Source organism: Citrus clementina, unplaced genomic scaffold (genome assembly GCF_000493195.1).
Source record: "Citrus clementina cultivar Clemenules unplaced genomic scaffold, Citrus_clementina_v1.0 scaffold_1, whole genome shotgun sequence".
Lineage (NCBI taxonomy): Eukaryota > Viridiplantae > Streptophyta > Magnoliopsida > Sapindales > Rutaceae > Citrus > Citrus x clementina.
Window position 1 is genome coordinate 23971924 of NW_006263303.1, and position 26627 is coordinate 23998550.

General features: G+C 37.1%; 2 protein-coding genes across 2 annotated transcripts; both read left to right on the forward strand.

Moving 5' to 3' along the window:
- Positions 1 to 3029: 3029 nt before the first annotated feature.
- On the forward strand, positions 3030 to 12692 carry LOC18054379 (disease resistance protein RPM1). Its single transcript, XM_024178139.1, has 4 exons — positions 3030 to 4797; positions 5597 to 5961; positions 10973 to 10978; positions 11941 to 12692. The coding sequence occupies exons 1-4, from the start codon at positions 3040 to 3042 to the stop codon at positions 12620 to 12622; spliced, it is 2811 nt and encodes a 936-aa protein (XP_024033907.1). The 5' UTR covers positions 3030 to 3039; the 3' UTR covers positions 12623 to 12692.
- A 9087-nt stretch (positions 12693 to 21779) lies between these two features.
- Positions 21780 to 25873, forward strand: LOC18054380 (disease resistance protein RPM1). The gene is made up of 3 exons (XM_024178065.1): positions 21780 to 24067; positions 24730 to 25508; positions 25784 to 25873. Exons 1-2 carry the CDS (start codon positions 21946 to 21948, stop codon positions 25452 to 25454), a joined length of 2847 nt encoding a protein of 948 aa, XP_024033833.1. The 5' UTR covers positions 21780 to 21945; the 3' UTR covers positions 25455 to 25508; positions 25784 to 25873.
- Positions 25874 to 26627: the final 754 nt, after the last annotated feature.

Consider the following 26627-nt stretch of genomic DNA (forward strand, 5'->3'; position numbering starts at 1 on the left):
TATTTCTTAATAATTCGAGATGCATGTAGTGTTCAGGAGTTTGCTGGGATATTTCCACTTCACCATTCTTAAAAAGTTGGCTCCTACACCTGTTCCATGATCTTTCTTCCGGTAATTATCACAGAATGCATATGAGCCTTGTGGAAGGATTCTTCAGAAATGCAAGTAGTATGCTAAGGACTGATAGTGAAGTTCATGTAAGCCACAAAACAACAGCTCCATTTGTCAAATGGCGTATCAAGGAACTCGATAGCAAACACTCTTTTGGCAAGACTTCACTGTGTCCAATTTGGAAAAAATAGACGTCCCAGGTCACAACAACAAGAAAGGAGCTGGTTCGCAATGCGATGACCATTTTCCCTTGAGAAAGTGCAGTACGTTCAAATTTGGATTCTATCGTGTTCGCAAGAGGTCTAAAGTAATGAGTTATAGAGGATTTGCTATCAAAAGACCTAAGGCTATTCAAGAGATTCCAATCCAAGCGCAGAAGCGTGAAACGGATCCATTTGACTGGAGATATACTAATGCAAGGTCAGCTACTGATGTGAATGAATTTACATTGTGTGTGAAGTTTGATGATAGCTGGGTGGGTTACTCTGTTCCAAGCTTCGCCAGAAATATGACTGATCGTCCAGGATATAAGAGACAAGCTTTGATGAGTAATGCTACGTCCCATAATGGCTGCTTTAATACTCCCAACACGACGCTTAGAACAGTTGCTGACGACGTGCGCTATGTTGTTCCCGAATCACCAATTCCATATGAAAGATATAACACGGAAGTACCAGGATTTCAAAGATAAAATACTAGGAGTTATGATAAAGCAGTGCGACCAGGAAGAACCTTAAACGGATTTTTGTATTCTATGGAGGGACGTGACTGTGAGGGAACTTTGAGACCAGCACAGCCGCCAAGGATGAGGTTAGGATTTAGACACCAGCTGCTTTAAGGGAGAACGTGGTGCTATTATGCTTTCGTGGAAGATTGAGCGACTTTTTGTCGTTAGTCGTGAATTCTAGCTAGTTAAGCATATATAGGTATCGTAGTGCTGGTAAAAAGTTTTGATTTGCTTTCATTTGTGTTTGTTTTAACAATTAAGAATTTCAGCAATCTGTTAGTGTGTTGCATGGTGTTGTCAATCTCCCATTTGCAAAGAACTCGATCTGTTTCCTGTTGATAGAACTAAATTTAGCTTAACCAAGATCGATGAACTCATCAATGCATTCACCGCAAGGAAGATACTCCTCCATCGGTCAATTAAGACATGCAAATTATGGTAATGCTAAAATTAATATACTTTAATCAGTGTTAATATGTAATATATGCTTACGTGAGTAGTTGCTGCTGTGAGTTAGTGTAATCTTTGTATATCTAAGACAGTAATTTTAGAATTGTTGTAATTCTATTGTCATCATATCGTCATCAGGTTTTAATTTAAAAAAAAAAAATTGTGTCCCAATGTGATTACCACTGCTGTATGTTAATTTATGCGGAATGATGCATGCTTTAATTATGTTTGAGTTTTCAAATTTTTTTAATCAAACATATGCAGTTGATAAGAATTGTCCTTAGTTTTAGATTCGATACACTAGCAATCATCAAGTAATTGATTATCAAATATAATTTGGAAGTAGGATCCAGTACAATTGATAAATTGCCCAATCCCAAACACGTGCAAAGAGTTGTTTGTTTTTTGTCTGAAGTCTAAATTTTACTTATTTTCAGATATTTATAGTTTTTAATTTATTTGTTTTCTATCACTTATGTCTGGTTATAAGATGTTTACACTAAATAAAAAAAAAATTGAATATTTTAACTTTTATCTAAATGGCAAAATATCTTAATATAACTTTAATATTCTCTAATTATTACCCCTTTTAAATAAATTTATTTCCTATTATACAAATTATTCTTTTATTTTTGTAATTTATCCTTTTTTTTGTTATATGTGCGTATTCAACTTTTTTTTTGAATGAGAATTTTAAAATAATAAATTTTTTAGGTGAGTGCGTTTTATAACAGGTCCATCTTTTTAATTTATATTTACTATTCTTATAATGGATTTTGAATTTTGTTTAATACATTAATTTTAATTCAAATTATTAAACAATTCTTAATTGACTTTTGTAATTAATAAGAATATCAACCTAATATACCAAAAAGAACATTATAAGTATCATATATTAATGTAAAAAAATACATATGTTATATATTTTCTTGCTTTGTTAAGGTAAACATTATCAACCTTTTCTTTTTACTAATTAAATAATTTATCTATAACTTGTCATGTGTTTAACCAGTAAAATTTAAGTATTGTTAATATTTATAAGTTATATATGTCAAAATATCATATTTCAGATGTTTTAATTTTGAAAAATAAACAACTTAACGCTTATATTTAGATATTGAAAAAAGAAAAATAAACATGTTATTCAGATATATGTATTTAAACCTAATTAAATTTTTGTTAAATTCAAACCCATTCAGATTTCAGACAAAAAAAAAAAAAAACACGCTATCTAAGTCCTATAAATAAATAAAAATACATAAATTATGTGATTTTAAAGGGTTCATTTCAGTTACAAGACAAAAGTTTGCTTTCAAATTATAGTTTAAGATATGTGTAATTTTATTTAATAATTGACTTTAAAAAAATAATTGTGCCTCAATTTTAAGCTTTTAAAAAATTATTAATTGTGATATATCTCAAATTAATATATTAATTAATTTATTATAAGGGTATAATAGTAATTAAAAATTAAAAATAAATTTACCGTTAAAACAAACAGTGTTTGTTAACGAAAATAGGGTTATAAGTCCTTTTTGAAACGTTGAGGAGTTTTTTATCTCTTTTCCTAAACGTTGGGGGGTTGAATGTCCTTTTCCCTAAAATAAAAGCAATCAACTTGCAAATTGAAAATTCTGCATTCCTAAACCAATGTCCAAACAGGGGTAAACATGTCTGCAAACATAAACAATAATCAAACACTGTCTGCAAAAGCATCTATCTGCGTTGTAAATTAGACCTGCTGGCGTGATATGGCGGAGGCTGCGGTGAACTTTGCTATAGAGACCTTGGGTCCTTTGCTTGTCGAAGAAATCAGATTGTGGGGAGGTGTTAGAAAAGAAGTTCAAAGCATCAAAAGCGAACTGGAGAGTCTCAGATCTTTCCTCAAAGAAGCGGATGCAAGGGCAGCAGTCGAAGAATTAGAAGGAGGCGGTGAGGAAAGTGTCAGAATTTGGGTGAAACAACTGAGGGATGAAGCTTATCGCATTGAAGATGTGATCGACGAGTACACACTCATGGTGGCAAAACTCCCTCATGGGAGTGGCCTCGTTAGTGTTCTCCATAGAATCAGTCGTTCCATAAAGAAGCTGAAGCTGCGGCGTGGAGTTGCTACTGAGATTCAAGATATCAAATCAACGCTTGCTGATATAAAGCGAAGGGGAGAAAGCTATGGATTCAGATCTATTGATGAACCATCGAGCAGTGGAACCAGAAATGTTATCCCACATGACTCTCGAGTTGGTTCCTTTTTCGTTGAAGATGATGAAGTTGTGGGCATCGAATCCATTAAAGATAAATTGATTGATTTGATGGGGAACGGAAGATCCGAACGTTCAGTGGTTGCTGTGGTGGGTGAAGGAGGACTAGGCAAGACCACTCTTGCCGGAAAACTTTTTAACAATGATGGTTTAAAAACTCACTTCAGTAGCCAGGCTTGGGTCACCGTTGGGAAAGAATACAACAAAAATGATTTGTTGAGGACAGTTATAAAGGAGTTTCACAGTTTCTCAGGGCAGCCTACTCCAGTGCAGACACACGACATGGAAGAGAAGGAGCTGATCAACGCGCTGAGGGACCACCTGAAGGACAAGACTTACATGGTTGTGTTCGACGATGTTTGGAAGATTGATTTCTGGGGAGACGCGGAGGATGCTTTACTTGATAACAAGCAAAGCAGCAGGATAATTGTCACAACGCGGCACATGAATGTCGCTAAGTTTTGCAAAACTTCTTCCCCTGTTCATGTCCATGAGCTTGAAACTTTGCATCCGAATGAAGCGTGGAAACTTTTTTGTAGAAAGGCGTTCGGACCAAGCCCCGGAGGCTCTTGCCCTTCAGAGTTGAGGGAGTTGTCCCAGGACATCCTTGCAAAATGTGGAGGTTTGCCTCTTGCTATTGTGGCAGTAGGTGGACTTCTTTCAACCAAGAACAGGGTTGTATCTGAATGGAAGAAATTGTTTGATAGGTTGGGCTCAATGTTAGGAAGCGATCCCCATCTAAAAGATTGCAACCGAGTTTTATCTGAAGGGTATTATGATCTTCCTCACCATCTCAAATCATGTCTTCTGTACTTTGGCTTATTTCCAGAGAGCTGCAAAATCAACTGTGCTAGACTCATCCGTTTGTGGATAGCTGAGGGCTTTGTCCAGTACAGCAAACGCCCCACATCTGAACAGGTTGCAGAAGAATACTTGAATGAGCTCGTTGACAGAAGCTTGGTTCAAGTTTCAGAGAGAGATATTTCTGGACGAGCTAGAATCTGCCAAGTTCATGATCTTATGCACGAGATCATCATCAGAAAAACTGAAGAATTCGGCTTTGGTCGTGTGCTGAACGGAGAGGACTTGAGTCGCTGCAGTAAAACTCGACGCATTACTATGCAGAGAAGTATTGATGATGGTGCTTTCTTGTGCGCTACTTCCTCCTATCTCCATTGCCTTTCGCTTACTCCACCCCTCTTCTTGCTATCGACAGAAGCTTTAAGTATTGCCAATTTCAAGCTCATGAAAGTGTTGATGCGAGATTCCTGTTCTCCTCGTTCCACGACCAGGATCTCTGCTCGATCAACTTCACCAAGACCAGGAGGTCTCCTAGTAATGCTTCTTCTCCAGATGTCCCTGCACAAACAGATAAGTCAGAGCACGCCGGTTGTTCCCCCGGCGCAAACCCTCCGACGCTCAAGTCAGAAATGAAGGTTCAGGGAACGCTTGCCACAGGTCTTAGGGCTTTTTCGTGGTTTTTTTCTCTATCTCAAAAATGCCAACCCTTTTACCTTCGTTGGATGCCTTTTTTTATAGGCTTCCTCTGAATCTCCGTCTTTCTCTCTTTCTTCCACGGTATGGGACCTCAACTGCCGCGTTATGGGCAAACGTGGGATCTAGCGTGTTACGCCACGGTTCAGGGGAAAGCGTGGCTGTCATGGCTCTGTGAGACTTTGCGTGTTACGCCACGGTTCTGGGGAAAGCGTGGCTGTCATGGTTCTGTGAGATCTTGCGTGTTACGCCACGGTTCTGGGGGAAGCGTGTCTGTTGTGCCTAGATTCTCGTGCTGGGGAGCACGTCCTGCCAACTGCCGTCGACCGGGTCTCCTCGCCTCTTGACCTCTAGCCGGAATGGCCTTATGCCTTTTATAGGGAATTGGCCTTGCGGATGACAACATCGTGGACGAGCAGGATATCTCTGCTCCTGTTCTTCCGCGCACCAGGCTTTTACGGAACACCCCGGTTCGCAGAACTCCGCCACCAGATATCTGCTCGTCATTCCTGGTCTCGTCGACGTATTTATCCCAAACAGTATCTCTCCCAAACAGAAAGTACTAGATCTGGAAGATGCTCCTGTAGATTACCTTCCTGAAGGAGTGGGGAACTTATTCAATTTGCACTACTTGAGTGTGAAAAATACAAAAGTAAAAATAATTCCCAAGTCCATTGGAAATCTTCTCGGTTTAGAAACTTTGGATCTGAAAAATACTTTGGTGCGAGAACTTCCAGTAGAGATCAGGAATCTTAAAAGGTTGCGTTATCTAATGGTGTATCAGTACAATTATACCGCAGGTTTTGCAGCAGCGAAATTACACGAGGGCTTTGGGTCTCTAACGAATCTGCAGAAGTTGTGTATTATAGAAGCTGACTCTGAAGCGCTCAAAGAGCTTATGAAGCTAAGGCAGTTAAGAAAGTTGAGCATTAGGACTTTAAAAACTTTAGAGAATGTCGGAGAGCTCTGAAACCCTGAAACCTTACGAAAACCCTAGTTTACTGAAAACAATTCCACCGCCGTTAGCCGCAGATCGTTCAACCAAAAAGGCTAGATTTCGCAGCCATGAAGTAGACGCAGATAGTCCAAGCCCCCTCTCCTTCAAGGATGCGCTTGTGCACCCAGAACAATACAGAAGCTCTGAAGATGCTGAGATGGAAGAAGAATGGGACCTGGAACCTGGAGATGTCACCATAGGAGATGATGGCACCATGCCCACTATCAAATTCTCAAAACGAATCCAAGATAAATTGATTAAACCTTGGCAGAACTCTGTAGTGGTTAAGCTGCTGGGGAGAAACATTGGGTATAAAGTTTTGTGTAATAGGTTGAAAGTTATGTGGCATCAGATTCATGACTTTTCGGTGATTGATCTTGAAAACAACTACTTTCTAATTCGCCTTAAATCACCAGAGGATGCTGTATATGCATTAACCGAAGGGCCATGGGTTATCTTTGGGCATTATTTAACAGTGCAGCCGTGGACACCTCAGTTTGACAGCACCACTACTGATCTTGACTCTGCCATTGTTTGGATTAGGTTACCCGGCATGGCTTTTCACTTATATGATAAGAGGATTTTGCGGAAGATTGGTCAACTTGTGGGGAACGTTATCAAGATCGACTACCATACTGCATTGCGGGAGAGGGGAAAGTTTGCAAGAATTGCAGTCCGCATCTCTCTTTCTCAGCCTCTGCTATCTCGTTTTAACATTGATGGGAAGATACAGAAGGTTGAGTACGAAGGGTTGCCTATCATATGTTATCAATGCGGAAAGTATGGGCATAATAGTATCGTCTGTCAAAGCAAGCAAAAAATGAATGAGGCCAATAATGGTTATTCTGAGAACATTATACCAACTAATTCGGCAGGGGAAAAAGATGGTGCTGTCGACATGACTACTGAAAAAAGTGAAAAGTTTGGACCATGGATGATTGTGGCACGTAAAGGAAAACCCAAGTTCGTAGTGGAAAAGGAGAACACTACTGCTGCAGAGAGGAACCAGCGAAGTAATATACCAGTTACATCTCGGTTTGATGCCTTAGCCGAGGATTTGAACACAAACAATATGGTGGAGATTGCTGGAACTACCCCCAACCTTGAACCCTTACAACGACAACCTAAATCCATTACCGATCACTTCCATAATCGGAAGAACCTGCCCCTGAAAAACCCTAACACTCTTAAACCTCAGAACCAACTCTCCAAAGGAAAACAAGTGGCTAAATCACAGCACTCAGTATTGAAACAAAAGTCTATCACAGCCTCCACATCCATGCATGCAAGCATACGTCCCACCAACACAAGAATCCTACCATCCAGTTCAAATGTCCCCAATCCGAACCCTTCAAGCATTCTACCTAGCCTCCCCCGAGAACCTAACTCCACGCTTGCATTCACAACACTAGACCCCCAAAATCATACTGCTATAACCTTTCCCAGAAAAACCAATGAAACCGTAGGCATCCCACCAGGTTTCCCAAGAAAACCAACATCAGCCAAATCTGATCAGCAACCCCATTCAACACAACCAAATGAGTCTTCCGAAGCCAAGGATGAAGGGGATAGAAAAGCAGTGGAGGGACATGCTGGTGATCCGCAGTCTACATTCGGTACTAATGCGGATGCCACCATGTCTGATGATGACAATTCCTTTGTCAATGAAACCCCGGAAGTGTATGGCGAAGCAGAGCTGGAGCTTTGTGCGTAACCCTCTCATGCTCACCTTCCCTTTTATATGCGGTTTATGACGATATCAGTATTATTCTGGAATGTTCAAGGGGCGGGTTCCCCATCCTTTCGAAGAATTTTTGCTACATTAGTTAAAAGCTATAACCCTACAATTGTTGTAATCCTCGAGCCAAGAATCAGCGGTAAGAAAGCAGATGATTTCATCCGAAAAAGTGGCTTTGATCGCTCTCATCGTGTGGAGGCTACTGGTTTTTCCGGTGGTATTTGGTTATTGTGGAGGAATTTTTTCGACGTCGAAATCGCTTTCAATCACTCTCAGTTTATTCACCTAAAAATCAGCGTCCATAATGTCATCCAATCTTGGGTCACTGCAGTCTATGCGAGCCCAAATTCAGCTGGACGTCGTGCCCTGTGGTATCATTTGAGTAACATTGCGAAGTCGATGCATGATCCTTGGATTATGGGGGGTGATTTCAATTCAATCTTATATGCCGCGGAGAAACGTGGGGGCTCGGCGCTAAGCACTGGTATTTGTCCCATCTTTAATTCATGGTTTCATGCTAATAATATTGTTGACTTGCAGTTCAGTGGACCTAGATACACATGGACTCGCGGGAACCTTTCGAAGAGGTTGGACCGTGCTATGAGTAATCAGGAGTGGATACTAAAATTTGATAACTATTCGGTTACTCATTTACCACGAGTTGAATCTGACCACAGGCCGATATTGGTCCGTTTTGAACGTCAGTTTGGCTGTCTGGGGAGTGCTAAACCCTTTCGTTTCTTAGCGGCTTGGATGACTGATCACCGATTTGGTGACTTTATGCGGGATAGTTGGCACAAGAATCTTCCTTACTCGCAAGCAGCTTCTACTTTTACAAGTAAGGTGGTTAGTTGGAATAGAGAGATTTTTGGCAACATATTCAAACGAAAAAAGCAGCTGCTAGCTCGTATTGGCGGGGTTCAAAAGGCCTTAGAGAATAAACCCACTCGCAGTTTGTATCGACTTGAAGCAAAGCTAAGACAGAAGTTGGAAGAAACTTTATCCCAAGAGGAATTAGTGTGGTTCCAGAAATCCCGCAAAGATTGGATTAGTTATGGAGATCGAAACACCTCTTTCTTTCAACAGAAAACTATTACACGGAGGGCTAGAAACCGAATCAATGCTATTAAGAATGATAGAGATATTTGGCTGTACGACAATAATGACATTAAGTCCCATGCTGTGTCTTTTTTCTCCACTTTATACAAGTCCGATCAAGAACTCCATCGCCCGTATACTGTGCAAGGGTATTTTCCTAGCATTGATCAAAATAGGATGTCAATTCTTGATAACTCGATTGACAACGAGGAAATTCGTCAGGCACTATTCCAGATGAGACCATTCAAGGCACCTGGAATTGATGGTTTCCCTGCCGGTTTTTATCAAACCCAGTGGCAAGTAGTTGGTGATTCTTTCTGTTCCGGAATAAAGGATATTTTCAAATCCCACAATGTCCCTAGTGAAATTACTAAAACCCTTCTTGTTCTCATCCCAAAGTCCGAGCATCCTACTTCTTTTAAGATGTATCGCCCTATCAGCCTTTGCACCGTATTCTATAAAACAGTGACTAAGATTATCGTCAACAGATTGCAAGCCATACTCCCTGACCTAATTGGCCCTCATCAGACAAGTTTTGTCCCTGGCCGTCACATCACAGAAAACATTATCATTGCTCAGGAAGTGATCCATTCCATGCGACGCAAAATGGGCAAAAAAGGGTTCATGGCTATCAAGGTTGACTTGGAAAAAGCTTATGATAGATTGAGCTGGAATTTTATTTATGAAACATTAACGGAGTTAGCCTTGCCTATTGGTCTTATTCAATTAATAATGGAGTGCATTACTTCTGTTAGTATGAATATCTTATGGCATGGTGAATTAACGGATGATTTCTCTCCCAGTAGAGGGGTACGACAAGGTGATCCTTTGTCACCATATATTTTTGTCTCTGTATTGAAAGATTGAGTCATGGGATTTATCAATCAATTCATCAAGACCATTGGAAGCCTATCCGCTTATCTAGGCTGGGTACCCCCTTAAGCCATCTTTTTTTCGCGGATGATCTTCTCCTTTTTGCCGAAGCTACCAATGGGCAAGCACAGTGCATTAATTCAGTCTTAGGAGATTTTTGCTTGAGCTCGGGCGCAAAGGTTAGTCAATCTAAGACACATGTTTATTTCTCTAAAAATATCCCAGATGTTGTTGCCGCGAGAATAGGGCGAGCTTTGGGGTATACAGTAACGAAGGACTTGGGTAAGTATTTGGGCATGCCTTTGCTACATAGTCGTGTCTCACAGCAAACATATCAAGGGATTTTAGATAAGACGGACCAAAAGCTTTCTGGTTGGGCAGCCTCTCAGCTTTCTCTTGCCGGGCGTATCACTCTTACCCAATCTGTCCTTCAAGCAGTCCCTATCTATGCTATGCAAACTACCAATTTACCGGGTAGTATTAAGACTAAGCTTGATCAAATTTGTAGACGATTTTTGTGGAGTGGAAATGATGAATTACGGAAAATGAGCCTAGTTAGTTGGCATAACATTTGTCAACCAAAAATGGCAGGCGGTCTCGGGTTCAAAAGGTTGAATGTCATGAATGAAGCACTGCTTTTGAAGATTGCTTGGCATTTAATCACTGAGCCTGACAAACTGTGTGTCTAGGTGCTTTCCACAAAATATGGAGTTCCTCCATCGGAAATCCCTCATACTTTACCTACTCGGTACGGATCGCATTTATGGAAATCTGTTGGTCGAGTTTGGGATTATGCTAGGCTCGGGATTCGCTGGAATATTGGTAATGGGTTGAAAGTTAAATTTTGGTGGGACTGTTGGGCAACGGCATCTCTCACTCTTGCGGATTTAGCCATACAACCGATAACTCCTGACCTTTCTGATCTGTATGTTGCAGACTTTGTTTCCACAGATGGGTCCTGGAATTGGCCAAAGTTTAGTCACATCTTACCCCATCAGGCAATAATGATAATTGCCTCAATCCACCCCCCGTCAGCTTGCAATGGTGTGGATCACGTTTATTGGGCAGCATCACCTCAAGGAGACTTTACGGTGAAATCAGCATATGATTTGTTAGATCAATCTCGTGTGCAGGAAAGGGACTCTTACTGGAAGATAGCCTGGTCATGGAAGGGCCCGCAGAGTATCAAGATTTTTATTTGGCTGGTGTTGCACAATAGATTAAAGACTCGGGCAGAACTAGCAACACGACGCTTGAACATTGAACCATCTTGTGAAAGGTGTGGGGCTGGTTTAGAGAATACAATTCATGTGCTCCGTGACTGTCCCTATTCGAAAGCTGTTTGGCTACGTCTTCTCCGAGGGAACAATCACCAATATTTCTTCCAGTCTAATCTTGCCGACTGGATGTCTGCGAACTTGCAAGTCCAGAGCACTTCAGTAGGTAATAAACTTTGGCGAGTCATCTTTGGTGTTGCCATTTGGCGGCTCTGGTTTTGGAGAAATCGATTTATTTTCACCAAAGATCACTGGGAGAGTAGTGCTATAGCATTAGATATAAAAGTACGGGCAGCTGAAATTCAACGATGCAATTCTTCCCTTACTGCCACTGTCAAGAGCCGTGTCGAAAAATGGATTCGCTGGGGTGCTCCTACCTGGCCTTGGGTCAAGTTGAACACTGACGGTGCCAAGAAGCCTTCAGGCCATGCAGGAGCTGGCGGTCTCATTCGTGATTACAGAGGAGTTTGGCAGATCAGTTATTGTGCTAACTTAGGTTGTTGCTCAGTAACATCTGCTGAGTTGTGGGGTTTATTTCATGGGTTATCCATAGCTTGGCTTCATGGTTATCGTAGGGTGATAGTGGAAGTGGACAGCAGGTGCATCTTGCAGCTAGTCTCTAATTCGAACCCCACCATCAATGAGCATCTTTCTCTAATCACAGCCATCCAAGAGCTAATCGGACGAGATTGGTTGATTCAAATGAATCATATTTATCGAGAAGCAAATGCAGCAGCAGACTTTCTTGCTACCTATAGTTTAGTTTTTCCTGTGGGTCTGCATTATTTTCAGTCCCCTCCTTTAAATTTGCTTACCATTTTAAACAATGATGTTTCTGGGGTTGCACACTCCCGTTTAGTGTTGCTTTAGCTCTGTTCAGAGCCCTTTATTAATAAAAAAAAAAAAAAAAAGTTGAGCATTAGGCCCCCAAATGGAAATGGCAAGGATCTGTGTGGTTTGATTGCAAATTTCGAAAACCTAGAGAATTTAGCAGTAATCATGAAAAGCAAAGAAGAAGTACTTGCCTTGCAATCTTTGAGTAATCCTCCTCAATATCTGCAGCGTCTCTACTTGAAAGGGAATATGAACAAACTGCCGGATTGGATTTTTAAACTAAAAAATGTAATCAGATTGGGTTTGGACTTGTCGGGATTGACTGAGGAGCCAATCAGAGTCCTTCAAGCCTTGCCTAATTTATTGGATCTTTTACTCATAGGGACATACAACTACGAGCTTTTTCACTTTGAAGCAGGTTGGTTTCCAAAACTCCAAATATTGAATCTCTTTGACTTCGTCGCTGTGAAATCGGTTATAATAGAGAAAGGTGCGATGCCTGATATTAGAGAAATGTGGATTGGGCCTTGCCCATTGTTGATGGAGATTCCTATTGGAATTGAACATCTTAAAAACCTTAAGCTACTCAGATTTGCTCGTATGGTTAAACAAGTTTATTACATGACAAAAGACGAGAACTGGGGGAAGGTTACTGAGCATATACCAGATGTCCTTGTCACTTTTGTGAAAGCCGAGAAATTGTTTTATTATCGAAAAGAGGATCTCTCATCTCTGTCTCCTGAATATGTCGAGCAAATCTGCTGAAGAAGAGGACTCGAGTCCGGAGCAGTCATGCACATCTATGAAATAAGTAAACAGGTCTGCCACTCTCCTGCGTATTTGGATTATTTTCTAATTACTTTTAAGAAAAAATATTTTCTCATTTTTAATTTGACAGACAATTTAATTATATATAATTCAAATAAAAATTCACCAAGAAAATTCCTTTTTCCCTGTAATTTGAGTACGTTTAATAAATAAATAAACAAATGCAGTAGGTCAGTAAATCTTTTTCTAGTCAAATATATAGTTAGAATCATATAATGATTAGGTATTAATGTTAGTATAGTAATTTCCGTTATATTTTTTGTTACCATGAACAGATGGAGTATATATATCTTCCTTCTAGCGAATTCATTGATGAGTTCATCAAACCTATACTGGATCAGATTGTGGCGGTAATGCTGCTATTGATATGCTTTGAGTTTCGGTAATTATTATCAGTGTTAATTAATATCTAAGACTGAGATTATGATTTTAGAAATGTTGTATTACTATTGTAAGGAATTGTCATCATATAATATTCAGTGTTTAATAATAAAAACTGTGTGCCAATGTGGTTACCATTGGTATATGGTTAATTTGTGTGGAATGATGCATTTGCCTTAATTGTAGTCTGTAGCTTATTGTTTTCACATAACAATTTAGCAAAAATTTGTATCACATGCATTTCCATATTGTCAAGTTTAATTTACTCTTCATTTGCATAATTGTGCTTATTATTTTGTGACATCTATCTGAATTAGTCTGCAACTTTCATTGAATTTATTTATTTTATTTTATTTAAGAAGTATGTGAAACCATTATTCTAAAAATTAAATGCATATTTAAGATTGCGGTTAATGAATTTTCAAACAATCACTTATTTAAAAAAAAAAATTACTCAATCATATTTGAGTTGACAATTTATTTTAAGTAAACATATATAATTTTTGAACTAGATACACTCACAATCATCAAATAATTGATTTTCAAATATAATTTGAGAATAAAATCCATGTGGATTGCAGCAGAGAAAGTCTATAATTGGGTTCTGGGACTGGGGAATTAAACTTACTAAGCCATGCTACTATTCTTGGGGAAAAAATAGTGGCAATACCGCAGTAGTTAGGGTTAAAAGGTAAAGAATACAAAGAAACTATATAAAAAAAGCATAGGTCACTCTAAATTTACAATCAAATAAAAGAGAAATTTTATTTAAAAAAAAAAAAAAGTATTGGTGACTCTAAAGTTAGAAAATTACAGATGATTGCGATTGAATTAGTAATTTTGCTTTTGAAATTGCTTTAAGTTGCTCAATAAATGGTCCTGCGGAGGCTCACTCCTTATAATCTATATGTTAGATCAAAGTGTTTGTTTTTGCGTGAATCAAAGAGAAAGATTGCTAGAAATTTCTTTTTCTTTATTTTTTCATGTCATAAATACACGAGAGCCGAAACAATGTTGAGTCTCTTCACAATAAAAACAATTTTTATACATCTTTTCCTTCAACTTTATGATATTCAATGGACATAGTCCTTATTATAGTCCTAACCTGCCCCTTTATTAATTATTAGTCAAGAAAATTGTGGGCCTTAAATGATAAGATGCTTACTTTTTAACTCCATTATATCACAATTGTACAGAAACGCACCCAATGCATGCACCACACCTGTCCTGCATATGGAGAAAAAGCATGCAATTGTTTTTGTTTGGTAGCTAGCTAACCAATCAGGAGCTGGCTAAGTTGGATCTGTATGTTACAGAATCCGTAACTTAGCCAGCTCCCAATTGTATATTGTCCGACTTAAAACATGATTATTAAAACAGATTTAAGTAAATTTTAAAAAAGGCCATTAAAAGAAATTGTAACCGCTGCTCATCAATAAAAACCCATCTTGGTTGGAAGAATTTCAGAAAAAATACAGATGGTATTTGATTTGAATTTGAAAAGGAAACTTAATTAAGGAAACTAACAAATAAGAAAACACAAATCCTTACGTAAACAAATGAAAAAACAAAAACACAAACGACCACACATACATGGGCCGGGCCGGGCCGTGCCGTTCCCTTGGACATGACAACACGACCCTCCAATAATTTCAATCTCTTTATCATTGTTCCCAAAACATCGTTCCAAACTTTTCCTGCATTAAAAGTCATGAAGATAATTTATTAATTTGATCAAACAGTAAGGTTAATTATGTCATTGTATATTTGTGGGTCAAGTGAAGTGAAGCATTTTCTTCTATATTGATCATTTCCCATGCAAACGTACAGCAAACTTTTCAGCACTTTAATCTCACCGTTGAGTGTTAAAACTCCCTCTGTATTCAACACACCGACCCTTCAATCTTGTGTCAATATTACAGTTTACAGGCCACATAATTTATTTGATTATGTTACAAAGACTTACAAATTGTTCGTTATAATTTTCAATTTTTTTTTTGAGAGAATATGATTTTCAACTTATTTGTTACACTTTTTAATTTTGTAATTTGCATTATAAAACACAAATTCGTAAATCTAACAAGAAAAATTGAGAAATGCAACAAAAAATGTTAAGACTATTTGCAAAAATTTGTTACTAATAAAAAAAAATTGTTACGAACATACAATAGTTATGAGATATCATTTTTCTTAGTTTCTTTTTTTAATTTTTTTAAAGTATGAGATGAAATGTATATTTGTGTTAAACTCCCTCTGTATGCAGTGGCGGATCTAGAAAAATAATTTACCGGGGGCTGAATTAAATAACAACAAAATGTAAAAACTGAAATTTGAATATATAAATTTTTTTATAACACATTTACAATTGTTCTCTATGCGATTTTATATTATGAAAACGTTGTGCAATTGACTTATTATCAACATTATTAAATACATATTTTTCTACATAAACAATAAAATTATTATTCATCCATTCATCTCTCATTCGATTCTGAAGTTCATTCTTCACAAATTTCATTGCTGAAAATGTTCTCTTTATTGTGGTTATAAAAACTGAAAGAACTTTATTGTGGTTATAGAAACTGAAAGAACGGAACTTTTTGATAGTTTGATAGAGATTATTTAAAAATTTATTAATTTTTCTTTTAAACAAAAAAGGTTTTTTTTTTTTCAGTGGGGGCTCAAGCCCCCACTAGTCCTACACTACATCCGCCCCTGTCTGTATTCAAACGTATGGCTGTTGGAGAAGAAGAGAAAAGAGAAATGAGTTTTACAGAAAAAGATGAAGAAGAAGATAAATGGACAATGCATTATTCATCAATGCATCAAAGACTGTTGGTGGGTAAAAGAGATTTCTCGTTTTATTTTGTTTTATCGCAGAAATTTGGCTCTGCTTCTAACATCTGGGCTTCTTCTCTTAATTCTTATGGTAATTCATTCATTTCTCTAATCTCTTTCTCTTCTCTTACATCTTTTTTTTCTTTAAATTTTCATTTTACCATATGATGTGGCAAAAATTACCTTGTTTATAGATCTTTATCCTCAATTTGATGTTAAATTGTCACTTAATTTGATGTGTAACTGTAAAGAAATGATCAATTTTACAGGAAAATAGTAAAATAACCAGAAAAACCAGGAAAACATATTATTAATGCCTCTTTTTTTTTAATAATTGGATTTCATATGATGGGAGGCCAAAATGACCCTGTTTACAAATTTTTATCTTCAATTTGAACTGTTTTACTTCAAAACTGGAACTATTAAATAAGAGTCGGAATTAGTACAAAAGTTAAATATAACAGCTCGGTCTTCTTTATAAGGTGGACATCATTTCAAAGTTACATGTATTTAGGGGCGAAGCTACTTTTTTCAAGCTGGTGGTTAGACTAATTTTTTTAAGTTAAAAAAAAAAAAGAATCTTGAAGTAAAGCTATTGAATTAAACCATAACAATAAGTTCACATTTTTTAGGTTTTAAAAATATTTTGTGAATTATGTTTATTTAAAAATAAAAATTGTCAAACTTCAAAATTGTGACTACAATACTCCATGAGTGCCATACTCAACTGTGACTACAATACTCCATGAGTGCCATACTTCACAACTTGGCTTTTTTATAATTAGTTTACTTGAGACCAAAAATAGATTTCTAAAATGAGATGGAGTGGGGAAGAAGTTGGGAAAAATGACCGTGAGCTTGAACGATAAACTTGTAAATTAGGTTGTGGTGTTTTGTTAAAAATAACAGTGGTAGCTAGTTCTATAAATTCTGCATGGTAATTTTGTGAACAACATAGAAAAAAAATAAAAAACTAAATTATTATTATTATTATTATTATTATTATTATTTTGTTGGCGTATCTTGCTTATTTCGAAGTGAACATAAATTGTATATTTGGATGGACTAGAAATTGTGATTCATAAATTCAAGGAGGCACGGTCAAACTTGGACACCCTAAAGAAGCTAGGAGCATCCATTCTCCATGGAGTTGATGCAACTGAAATGAAGGAACATCCTCAATTTAGCAAGCGGAAGTTCGATAGAATAATCTTCAAGACTTCAACTTTCCCATTGCCTGCTTTCATGGAAAGGAAGAAGATGACGAAGTTATTCGTGAGCTGCCTGGTGAGTCCATTGGACATATGTGTCAATATATGTTAGGAAATTGATGGGTGACGTAGGACCGCAACTAAAATAAAATTGGAAGAAAATAAAGAACAAGCACAAAGTGGATACCAAGAAATTACGTGGTTCGGCTTTTAGCCTACGTCCATGGGCGAAGACAGAAGGAAAATATTATATTAGTGATATGAGGATTACAAGTATTGTAATCTTTTGGCTCACTACCCAGAACTCCAATATACCCAATCTCTCACTCACTAATTACACTAGAGTAATAAATATTGAAAACAAATGCTTATAAAGATAAACTTATTTTTCTCTCTTTTATAAGTTCTCAGATGCACTCAAAATGGATGCAAAACTCATTTACATGACTCCCTTTATATAGCCAATTGTTGGCTAACAAATTCCATAAGTTAAGTTTGACAGCCACCTAACTCAACCATCTCCATTTCATTTTGTCCATGGTCGGCAATCACCAAATCAAAATGTCAATGTCGGCACCCATTTTTCTTCATTTTCTTTCCTTTTTTCTTCTTCCTCTTTTGTCTTCTTTCTTCTTTTCTTTGCTTTTTGGTGGATCCTTGACAATATAGTGCAGTTAAAAATGGTTATAATACGAGGGAACTTGACATATAAAGTGATCCATATTTCTTAATAATTCAAGATGCATGTAGTGTTCAGGAGTTTGCAGTGATATTTCCACTTCACCAATTCTTAAAGTGAAAATTAATGATTGGATGCTGAGAAAATGAAAGAAACTTTAAGAATCTTGAAAGAGAATTAAAACTAGATCTGAGAAGTTTCTAGTTAATCACATTTCATTCAACATGCACAAAATGTGCTCAAGTCTGGTATTTATACAGAGCAAATGCACGGACTAGAATATTCTAACTGACTACAATTTAACTATTGACTATAACTAATTATAACAAACTAATTAGCGCATGCTTTAGCTACTATATAACTATCGAATGCCAGCTGGCTTCCACATCATCATATATGTACACTGCACGTACTGGAATCCTCTGCTTTGCTGATCATGCTGCTTACATGAGCTTCCTTAATACTTAAAAAGTTGGCTCCTACACTAGTTCCATGATCTTTCTTCTGGTAATTATCACAGAATGAATATGAGCCTTGTGGAAGGTTTCTTAAGAAATGCAAGTAGTATGTTAAGGCCTGATGGTGAAATTCATGTAAGCCACAAAACAACAGCTCCATTTTGCAAATGGCATATCGAGGAACTCGCTAGCAAACACTCTTTGTCAAGACTGGACTGTGTCCAATTTAGAAAAAAAGACGACCCAGGTCACAACAACAAGAAAGGAGCTGGTTCGCAATGCGATGACTATTTTCCCTTGGGATAGTGCAGTACCTTCAAATTTGGATTCTATCGTGCTCTCAAGAGGTCTAAATGAATGAGTTATGGTGGATTTGCTATCAAAAGACCTAAGGCTGTTCAAGAGATTCCAATCGAAGCGCCCAAGCTTGAAACGGATCCATTTGACTGGAGATATACTAATGCAAGGTCAGCTACTGATATGAATGAATTTCCATTGCGTGTGAAGTTTTGATAGTAGCTGGTTGGGTTACTCTGTTCCAAGCTTTACCAGAAATATGACTGATGGTCCAGGATATTAGAGACAAGCTTTGATGAGTAATGCCACGTTCCATAATGGCTGCTTTAATACTCCCAACACGACGCTTAGAACAGTTGCTGACGACGTGGGCTATGTTGTTCCCGAATCACCAATTCCATATGAAGGATATAACACGGAAGTAGCAGGATTCCAAAGAGAAAATGCTGGGAGTTATGATAAAGCAGTGCGACCAGGAAGAACCTTAAACGGATTTTTGTATCCTATGGAGGGACGTGACTGTGAGGGAACTTTGAGACCAGCACAGCCGCCAAGGATGAGGTTAGGATTTAGTCACCAGCTGCTTTAAGGGAGAACGCGGTGCTATTATGCTTTCGTGGAACATTGAGCGACTTTTTGTCTTTAGTCGTGAATTCTAGCTAGTTAAGCATATATAGGTACCGCAGTGTAGGTAAAAAGTTTTGGTTTGCTTTCATTTGTGTTTGTCTTAAAAATTAAGAATTTCAGCAATCTGTTGGTGTGTTGCATGGTGCTGTCAATCTCCTATTTGCAAAGAACTCGATCTGTTTCCTGTTGATAGAACTAAATTTAGGTTAACATGCAAGATCGATGAACTCATCAATGCATTCACCGCAAGGAAGATACTCCTCCATCGGTCAATTAAGACTTGCAAATTATAGTAATGCTACAATTAATATACTTTTATCAGTGTTATTATGTAATATATGCTTATGTGAGTAGTTGCTGCTGTGAGTTAGTGTAATCTTTGTATATCTAAGACAATAATTTTAGAATTGTTGTAATTCTATTGTCATCATATCGTAATCAGGTTTTAATTTTAAAAAAAAAATTGTGTCCCAATGTGATTACCTCTGCTGTATGTTAACTTATGCGGAATGATGCATGCCTTAATTATGTTTGAGTTTTCAAATTATTTTAATCAAACATGTGCACTTGATAAGAATTGTCCTTAGTTTTAGATTCGATACACTAGCAATCATCAAGTAATTGATTATCACATATAATTTGGAAGTAGGATCCAGTACAATTGATAAATAGGACAATCTCAAACACGTACTAAGGAGTTGTTTGTTTTTTGTTTAAAGTCTAAATTTTACTTATTTTCAGACATTTATTGTTTTTAATTTATTAGTTTTCTATCACTTATGTCTGGTTATAAGATGCTTACGTCTGAATTAAAAAAGTTAAATATTTTAACTTTTATCTAAATGGTAAAACATCTAAATATAACTTTAATATTCTCTCTTATTATTACCCCATTTAAATGAATTTATTTCCTATTATATAGATTATTCTTTTATTATTTTTTTAATTTATCTTTTTTTTTTGGTTATATGTGCCTATTCAACTTTTCCTTTGAATGAGAATTTTAACATAATAATATTGTTAGGTGAGTGCGTTTTATAACAGATCCATCTTTTTATATTTATATTTACTGTTCTTATAATGGATTTTGAATTTTGTTAAATACATTAATTTTAATTCAAATGATTAAACAATTCTTAATTGACTTTTGTAATTAATAAGAATATAAACCTAAAATACCAAAAAGAACATTATAAGTATCATATATTAATGTAACAAAATACATATGTTATGTTGAATTTATAAAATACTCAACCATAGGAGTTCGGAAGGAATCGTTTTCATTTTATATAATTATCGCATTTGTAACTTAGCCAGGAAGCTTTGTGTGTACTGATTGCCTCTAGATTGTAAATTCAATTGATCTCGTCTTGGTTGAAGTAGATGATAGTAAATAATATCTGAGTTTCATTTCAGATTCCAAAAACAATCCTCCATGTGAATGGTTAAGTAGAGATTCACATTACTTTCTTTTTTCTTTAGAGGAATGGCTGACTCCTTTGATCATGAAATTATATCACGACTATCACAAAAACTCGAGTAATTCTATTCATATAATCAAAATAGAGTTGAGTTCGAGCTCCTTCATTTTAACTGATTTATTATAATGCATAACCACAAATGATGAGATGGTGTTGGATATGATAATGGGAATTAGTTGTCAACGAGAAAATTAATTTCGGAAGAATACAGTTAGTCGCAGAACTCTCCTAGTCCTTGGAAGTAATTTAAAGGAAAGGTGTATCAATTTGTTTGTGTAGCTTACTGTGTGGTTAGAGAGTTTCGTGCTCTTGGTCTTTTGAGCTTTCTTACTCTTGATTCTATAGACCTGCGCCCAACATTTATCAAGGTTTGGTTTTCTTTATTTTTTGCTCTTTTTGTGGCTTTTTTGTTTTTGTTCTCGTTTGTTTGTTTTTTTTTTGCGTTTAGGGCTCTTTGGCCATAAATTATCACAAAAGACAAGTCTTCTCTGGTCTCCGGGAAGAGAAACGGAAATTGCAAAAAGTTTTGATGACTTTTTGTGCAATCTCGGACCCAATAAGGGACCAAAAAAAAGTTGAACACTTTTTGTTGTTTTCTAATTGAGTTCTGTTATTTGAACTGAGAGAAGAGAAGGAAGACATAAATGATTTAATTAACCAATAAAATATGGGCCCACAATAAGTTTAAAAAAGAGCACGTGAATAGAGTTCTGTTCTTTTTTTTTTTTTTTCCTTGGACAAGGGTTTTAACTTTTAACGTGAGGATCTAAAATGGCAGAGCACTCTCTTCAAATCAGATGAGGTTGCTAACTCTGAAGAGAGTGCTAGTGCCTACCTCACTTATTCAATGACTAATTTCAATCGTTAGATTTACCAACTTTTCATCGAACGGCTCTTTAGAATAATGATAAAAAATATGGAAAGGTATCCCACTGATTAATGAAAACGGCAGAGCACTGGGCTGCCACAACAATAAGTTTAAGAGGGCGCTGGGCACCACAGCAGAGCTTCCCCAATGAAAGCTCGCCACTCATTAAGCTACTCCAGATATACACGGCTGCAAAAACAAACAAATCAACTTGCAATAAAATAAATATTAAAATAAACTGAAAAAAGCTCAAATGCCGACAAATTCCACTTTGCTTCAAAATTAACTTTATAGTAAGTACGAAGAATAAAATATAAACAATCAACTTGCAAGTTGAAAATTCTGCATTCTTAAACCAATGTTCAAACAGTCTATGCAGAAGCATCGATCTGCTTTGTAAATTAGACCTGCTGGCGTGATATGGCGGAGGCTGTGGTGAACTTTGCTCTAGAGACCTTGGGTCCTTTGCTTGTCGAAGAAATCAGATTGTGGGGAGGTGTTAGAAAAGAAGTTCAAAGTATCAAAAGCGAACTGGAGAGTCTCAGATCTTTCCTCAAGGACGCGGATGCAAGGGCAGCAGTCGAAGAGTTAGAAGGAGGCGGTGAGGAAAGTGTCAGAACTTGGGTGAAACAACTGAGGGATGAAGCTTATCGCATTGAAGATGTGATCGACGAGTACACACTCATGGTGGCAAAGCTCCCTCCCGGGAGTGGTCTCGTTGGTGTTCTCCATAGAATCAGTCGTTTCATAAAGAAGCTGAAGCTGCGGCGTGGAGTTGCTACTGAGATTCAAGATATCAAATCAGCGCTTGCTGATATAAAGGGAAGGGGAGAAAGATATCGATTCAGATCTATTGATGAACCATCGAGCAGTGGAACCAGAAATGTTATCCCACATGACTCTCGAGTTGGTTCCTTTTTCGTTGAAGATGATGAAGTTGTGGGCATCGAATCCATTAAAGATAAATTGATTGATTTGATGGTGAACGGAAGATCCGAACGTTCAGTGGTTGCTGTGGTGGGTGAAGGAGGACTAGGTAAGACCACTCTTGCCGGAAAACTTTTTAACAATGAAGGTTTAAAAACTCACTTCAGTAGCCGGGCTTGGGTCACCGTTGGGAAAGAATACAACAAAAATGATTTGTTGAGGACAGTTATAAAGGAGTTTCACAGTTTCTCAGGGCAGCCTACTCCAGTCGAGATACACAAAATGGAAGAGATGGAGCTGATCACCACGCTGAGGGGCCACTTGAAGGACAAGAATTACGTGGTTGTGTTCGACGATGTTTGGAAGATTGATTTTTTGGGAGACGTGGAGCATGCTTTACTCGATAACAAGAAAAGCAGCAGGATAATTGTCACAACACGGCACATGAATGTAGCTAAGTTTTGCAAATCATCTTCCCCTGTTCAGGTCCATGAGCTTGAAACTTTGCATCCGAATGAAGCGTGGAAACTTTTTTGTAGAAAGGTGTTCGGACCAAGCTCCGGAGGCTCTTGTCCTTCAGAGTTGAGGGAGTTGTCCCAGGACATCCTTGCAAAATGTGGAGGTTTGCCTCTTGCTATTGTGGCAGTAGGTGGACTTCTTTCAACCAAGAACAGGGTTGTATCTGAATGGAAGAAATTGTTTGATAGGTTGGGCTTAATGTTAGGAAGCGATCCCCATCTAAAAGATTGCAACCGAGTTTTATCTGAAGGGTATTATGATCTTCCTCACCATCTCAAATCATGTCTTCTGTACTTTGGCTTATTTTCAGAGAGCTGCAAAATCAACTGTGCTAGACTCATCCGTTTGTGGATAGCTGAGGGCTTTGTCCAGTACAGCAAACGCCCCACATCTGAACAGGTTGCAGAAGAATACTTGAATGAGCTCGTTGACAGAAGCTTGGTTCAAGTTTCAGAGAGAGATATTTCTGGACGAGCTAGAATCTGCCAAGTTCATGATCTTATGCACGAGATCATCATCAGCAAAACTGAAGAATTCGGCTTTGGTCGTGTGCTGAACGGAGAGGACTTGAGTCGCTGCAGTAAAACTCGACGCATTACTATGCAGAGAAGTATTGATGATGGTGCTTTAGTGAGCATCAAGGACTCGAAGGTCCGTTCTGTTTTTCTGTTCAATATAGATAAGCTGCCCGACTCTTTCATGAATGCAAGTATTGCCAATTTCAAGCTCATGAAAGTACTAGATCTGGAAGATGCTCCTATAGTTTACCTTCCTGAAGGAGTGGGAAACTTACTCAATTTACACTACTTGAGTTTGAGAAATACAAAAGTAGAAATAATTCCCAAGTCCATTGGAAATCTTCTCAGTTTAGAGACTTTGAATATGAAAAATACTTTGGTGAGAGAACTTCCAGTAGAGATCAGGAATCTTAAAAGGTTACGTTATCTAATGGTGTATCAGTACAATTATACCGCAGGTTTTGCAGTAGCAGGAGAAGCAGCAGCGAAATTACACGAGGGCTTTGGGTCTCTAACGAATCTGCAGAAGTTGTGTATTATAGAAGCTGACTCTGAAGTAGGGATGGCAGTGGGGTGGGGTGGGGGTGGGGAGGCCTGCCCCATTCCCCACCCTATTAGAAATTTTTACCTCCATTCCCCATCTTATTTCTCAATAAATTTAGTGGGGTGGGGATGGAGAATCTCCACGTGGGGAATGATTTCCCCATCCCCACCCCATTTCCCATTTATCTATTTTATAATATGTATAAATATATTATTTTAGTAAGTTAAAAATTAAATAAAATCATCATCATATTATAAAGTATTTAAATTCTTTTTAAAAAATATCTAAAAGTTTGAAACAATATCTTAAAATGATATTAAAAGTGAAAAATATTTAAAGAGTGTAGCACCTTAAAAGATAAAAGAAAATATAACAATGTTTCAGAGTTGAAAAATATTATAGGATTTTCTTTCATTAATATCTTGTTTATATTGCATAAAAATTAAAAAAAATTATTAATTAACATTATAATTGATAAAATAAAAATTATTTAATAAGAATTAAAAACATATTTATATATAATGGGGATTGAGGTGGGGGTGGGGTGGGGAGTACAAAACCAAACTCCACCCCATTAAGAATTTGGGGATTATTTTCCCCCACTCCCCACCCCATTCCCCAAAAATTGTGCAAAATTTTTCCCATTTGGGGTGGGGCTCCAAACCCGTGGAGGACTTTGCCATCCCTACTCTGAAGCGCTCAAAGAGCTTATGAAGCTAAGGCAGTTAAGAAAGTTGAGCATTAGGCCCCAAAATGGAAATGGCAAGGATCTGTGTGGTTTGATTGCAAATTTGAAAAACCTAGAGTCTTTAACGGTCGAAATGACAAGCAAAGAAGAAATACTTGACTTGCTGTCTTTGAGTAGTCCTCCTCAATATCTGCAGCGTCTCTACTTGACGGGGAATATGAAGAAACTGCCGGATTGGATTTTTAAACTTAAAAATCTAATCAGATTGGGTTTGGAACTGTCGGGATTGGCTGAGGAGCCAATCAGAGTCCTTCAAGCCTCGCCCAATTTGTTGGAAATTTTACTCACAGGGACATACGACTACGAGCTTTTTCACTTTGAAGCAGGTTGGTTTCCAAAACTCCAAAAGTTGCTTCTCTGGGACTTCATCGCGGTGAAATCGGTTATAATAGAGAAAGGTGCGGTGCCTGATATTAGAGAACTGCGGATTGGGCCTTGCCCATTGTTGATGGAGATTCCTATTGGAATTGAACATCTTAAAAACCTTAAGCTACTCAAATTTGCTGGTATGGTTAAACAAGTTTATTACATGACAAAAGACGAGAACTGGGGGAAGGTTACTGGGCATATACCAGATGTCCATGTCAGTTTTGTGGAGGCCGGGAAATGGTTTTATTATCGAAAAGAGGATCTCTCATCTCTGTCTCCTGAATATGTCGAGCAAATCTACTGAAGAAGAGGACTCAAGTAGGGAGCAGTCATGCACATCTATGAAATAAGTAAACAGGTCTGCCACTGCGTATTTGGATTACTTTCTATTTACTTTTAAGAAAAAATATTTTCTCATTTTTAATTTGACAGACAATTTAATTATATATAATTCAAATAAAATTTCACCAAAAAAATTCCCTTTTCCCTGTAATTTGAGTATGTTAAATAAATAAATAAATGCAGTATGTCAGTAAATCTTTTTCTAGTTAAATATATAGTTAGAATCATATAATGATTAGGTATTAATGTTAGTATAGTAATTTCCGTTATATTTTTTGTTACCATGGACAGATGGAGTATATATATCTTGCTTCTAGCGAATTCATTGATGAGTTCATCGATCATATACTGCATCAGATTGTGGCGGCAATGCTACTATTGATATGCTTTGAGTTTGAGTAATTATTATTAGTGTTATCATGTAATACATGCTTATGTGAGTGGTTGCTGCTGTGAGTGTGAGTGTATTCTTCTATTTATCTAAGACTCAGATTATGATTTTTGAAATATTGTAGTATTGCAAGGAATCGTCATCATATAATATTTAATGTTTAATAATAAAAACTGTGCCAATGTGGCTAATTTGTGTGGACTGATGCATTTGCCTTAATTTTAATCTGTAGCTTATTGTTTTCGTCATAATAACTTAGCAAAATATTGTATCACATGCATTTTCATATTCTCAAGTTTAATTTCCTCATCATTTGCATAATTGTGCTTATTATTTTGCGACATCTATCTGGTTTATTCTACAACTTTCGTTGGATTTATTTATTTGATTTAAGAAGTGAACTGGACATGTATGTGAAACCGTTATTCTAAAAATTAAATGCATATTTAAGATTGTGGTTAATGAATTTTCAAACAATCGTTTATTTAAAAAAAAATTACTCAATTATTTTTGAGTTGTCAAATTATTTTAAGTAAACATATATTATTTTTGGACTGAATACACTCACAATCATCAAATAATTGATTTTCAAATATAATTTGAGAATAAAATCCATGTGGATTGCAGACTTTTTGTAACACAGAGAAAGTCTATAATTGGGCTTTGGGATTGGGGAATTAAACTTACTAAGCCATTCTATTATTCTTCGGGAACAAAAAAAAAAGTAAGTGCAAGTAGATAGTG

Excerpts from the sequence above, each read along its gene's own strand:
- LOC18054379 (XM_024178139.1), top strand. The coding sequence starts at position 3,040 with ATGGCGGAGGCTGCGGTGAACTTTGCTATAGAGACCTTGGGTCCTTTG. Across the intron at positions 4,798-5,596 it reads CCAATTTCAAGCTCATGAAA|AAAGTACTAGATCTGGAAGA; the intron begins GTGTTGATGCGA and ends TCTCCCAAACAG.
- LOC18054380 (XM_024178065.1), top strand. The coding sequence starts at position 21,946 with ATGGCGGAGGCTGTGGTGAACTTTGCTCTAGAGACCTTGGGTCCTTTG. Across the intron at positions 24,068-24,729 it reads AGGGATGGCAGTGGGGTGGG|CGCTCAAAGAGCTTATGAAG; the intron begins GTGGGGGTGGGG and ends CCTACTCTGAAG.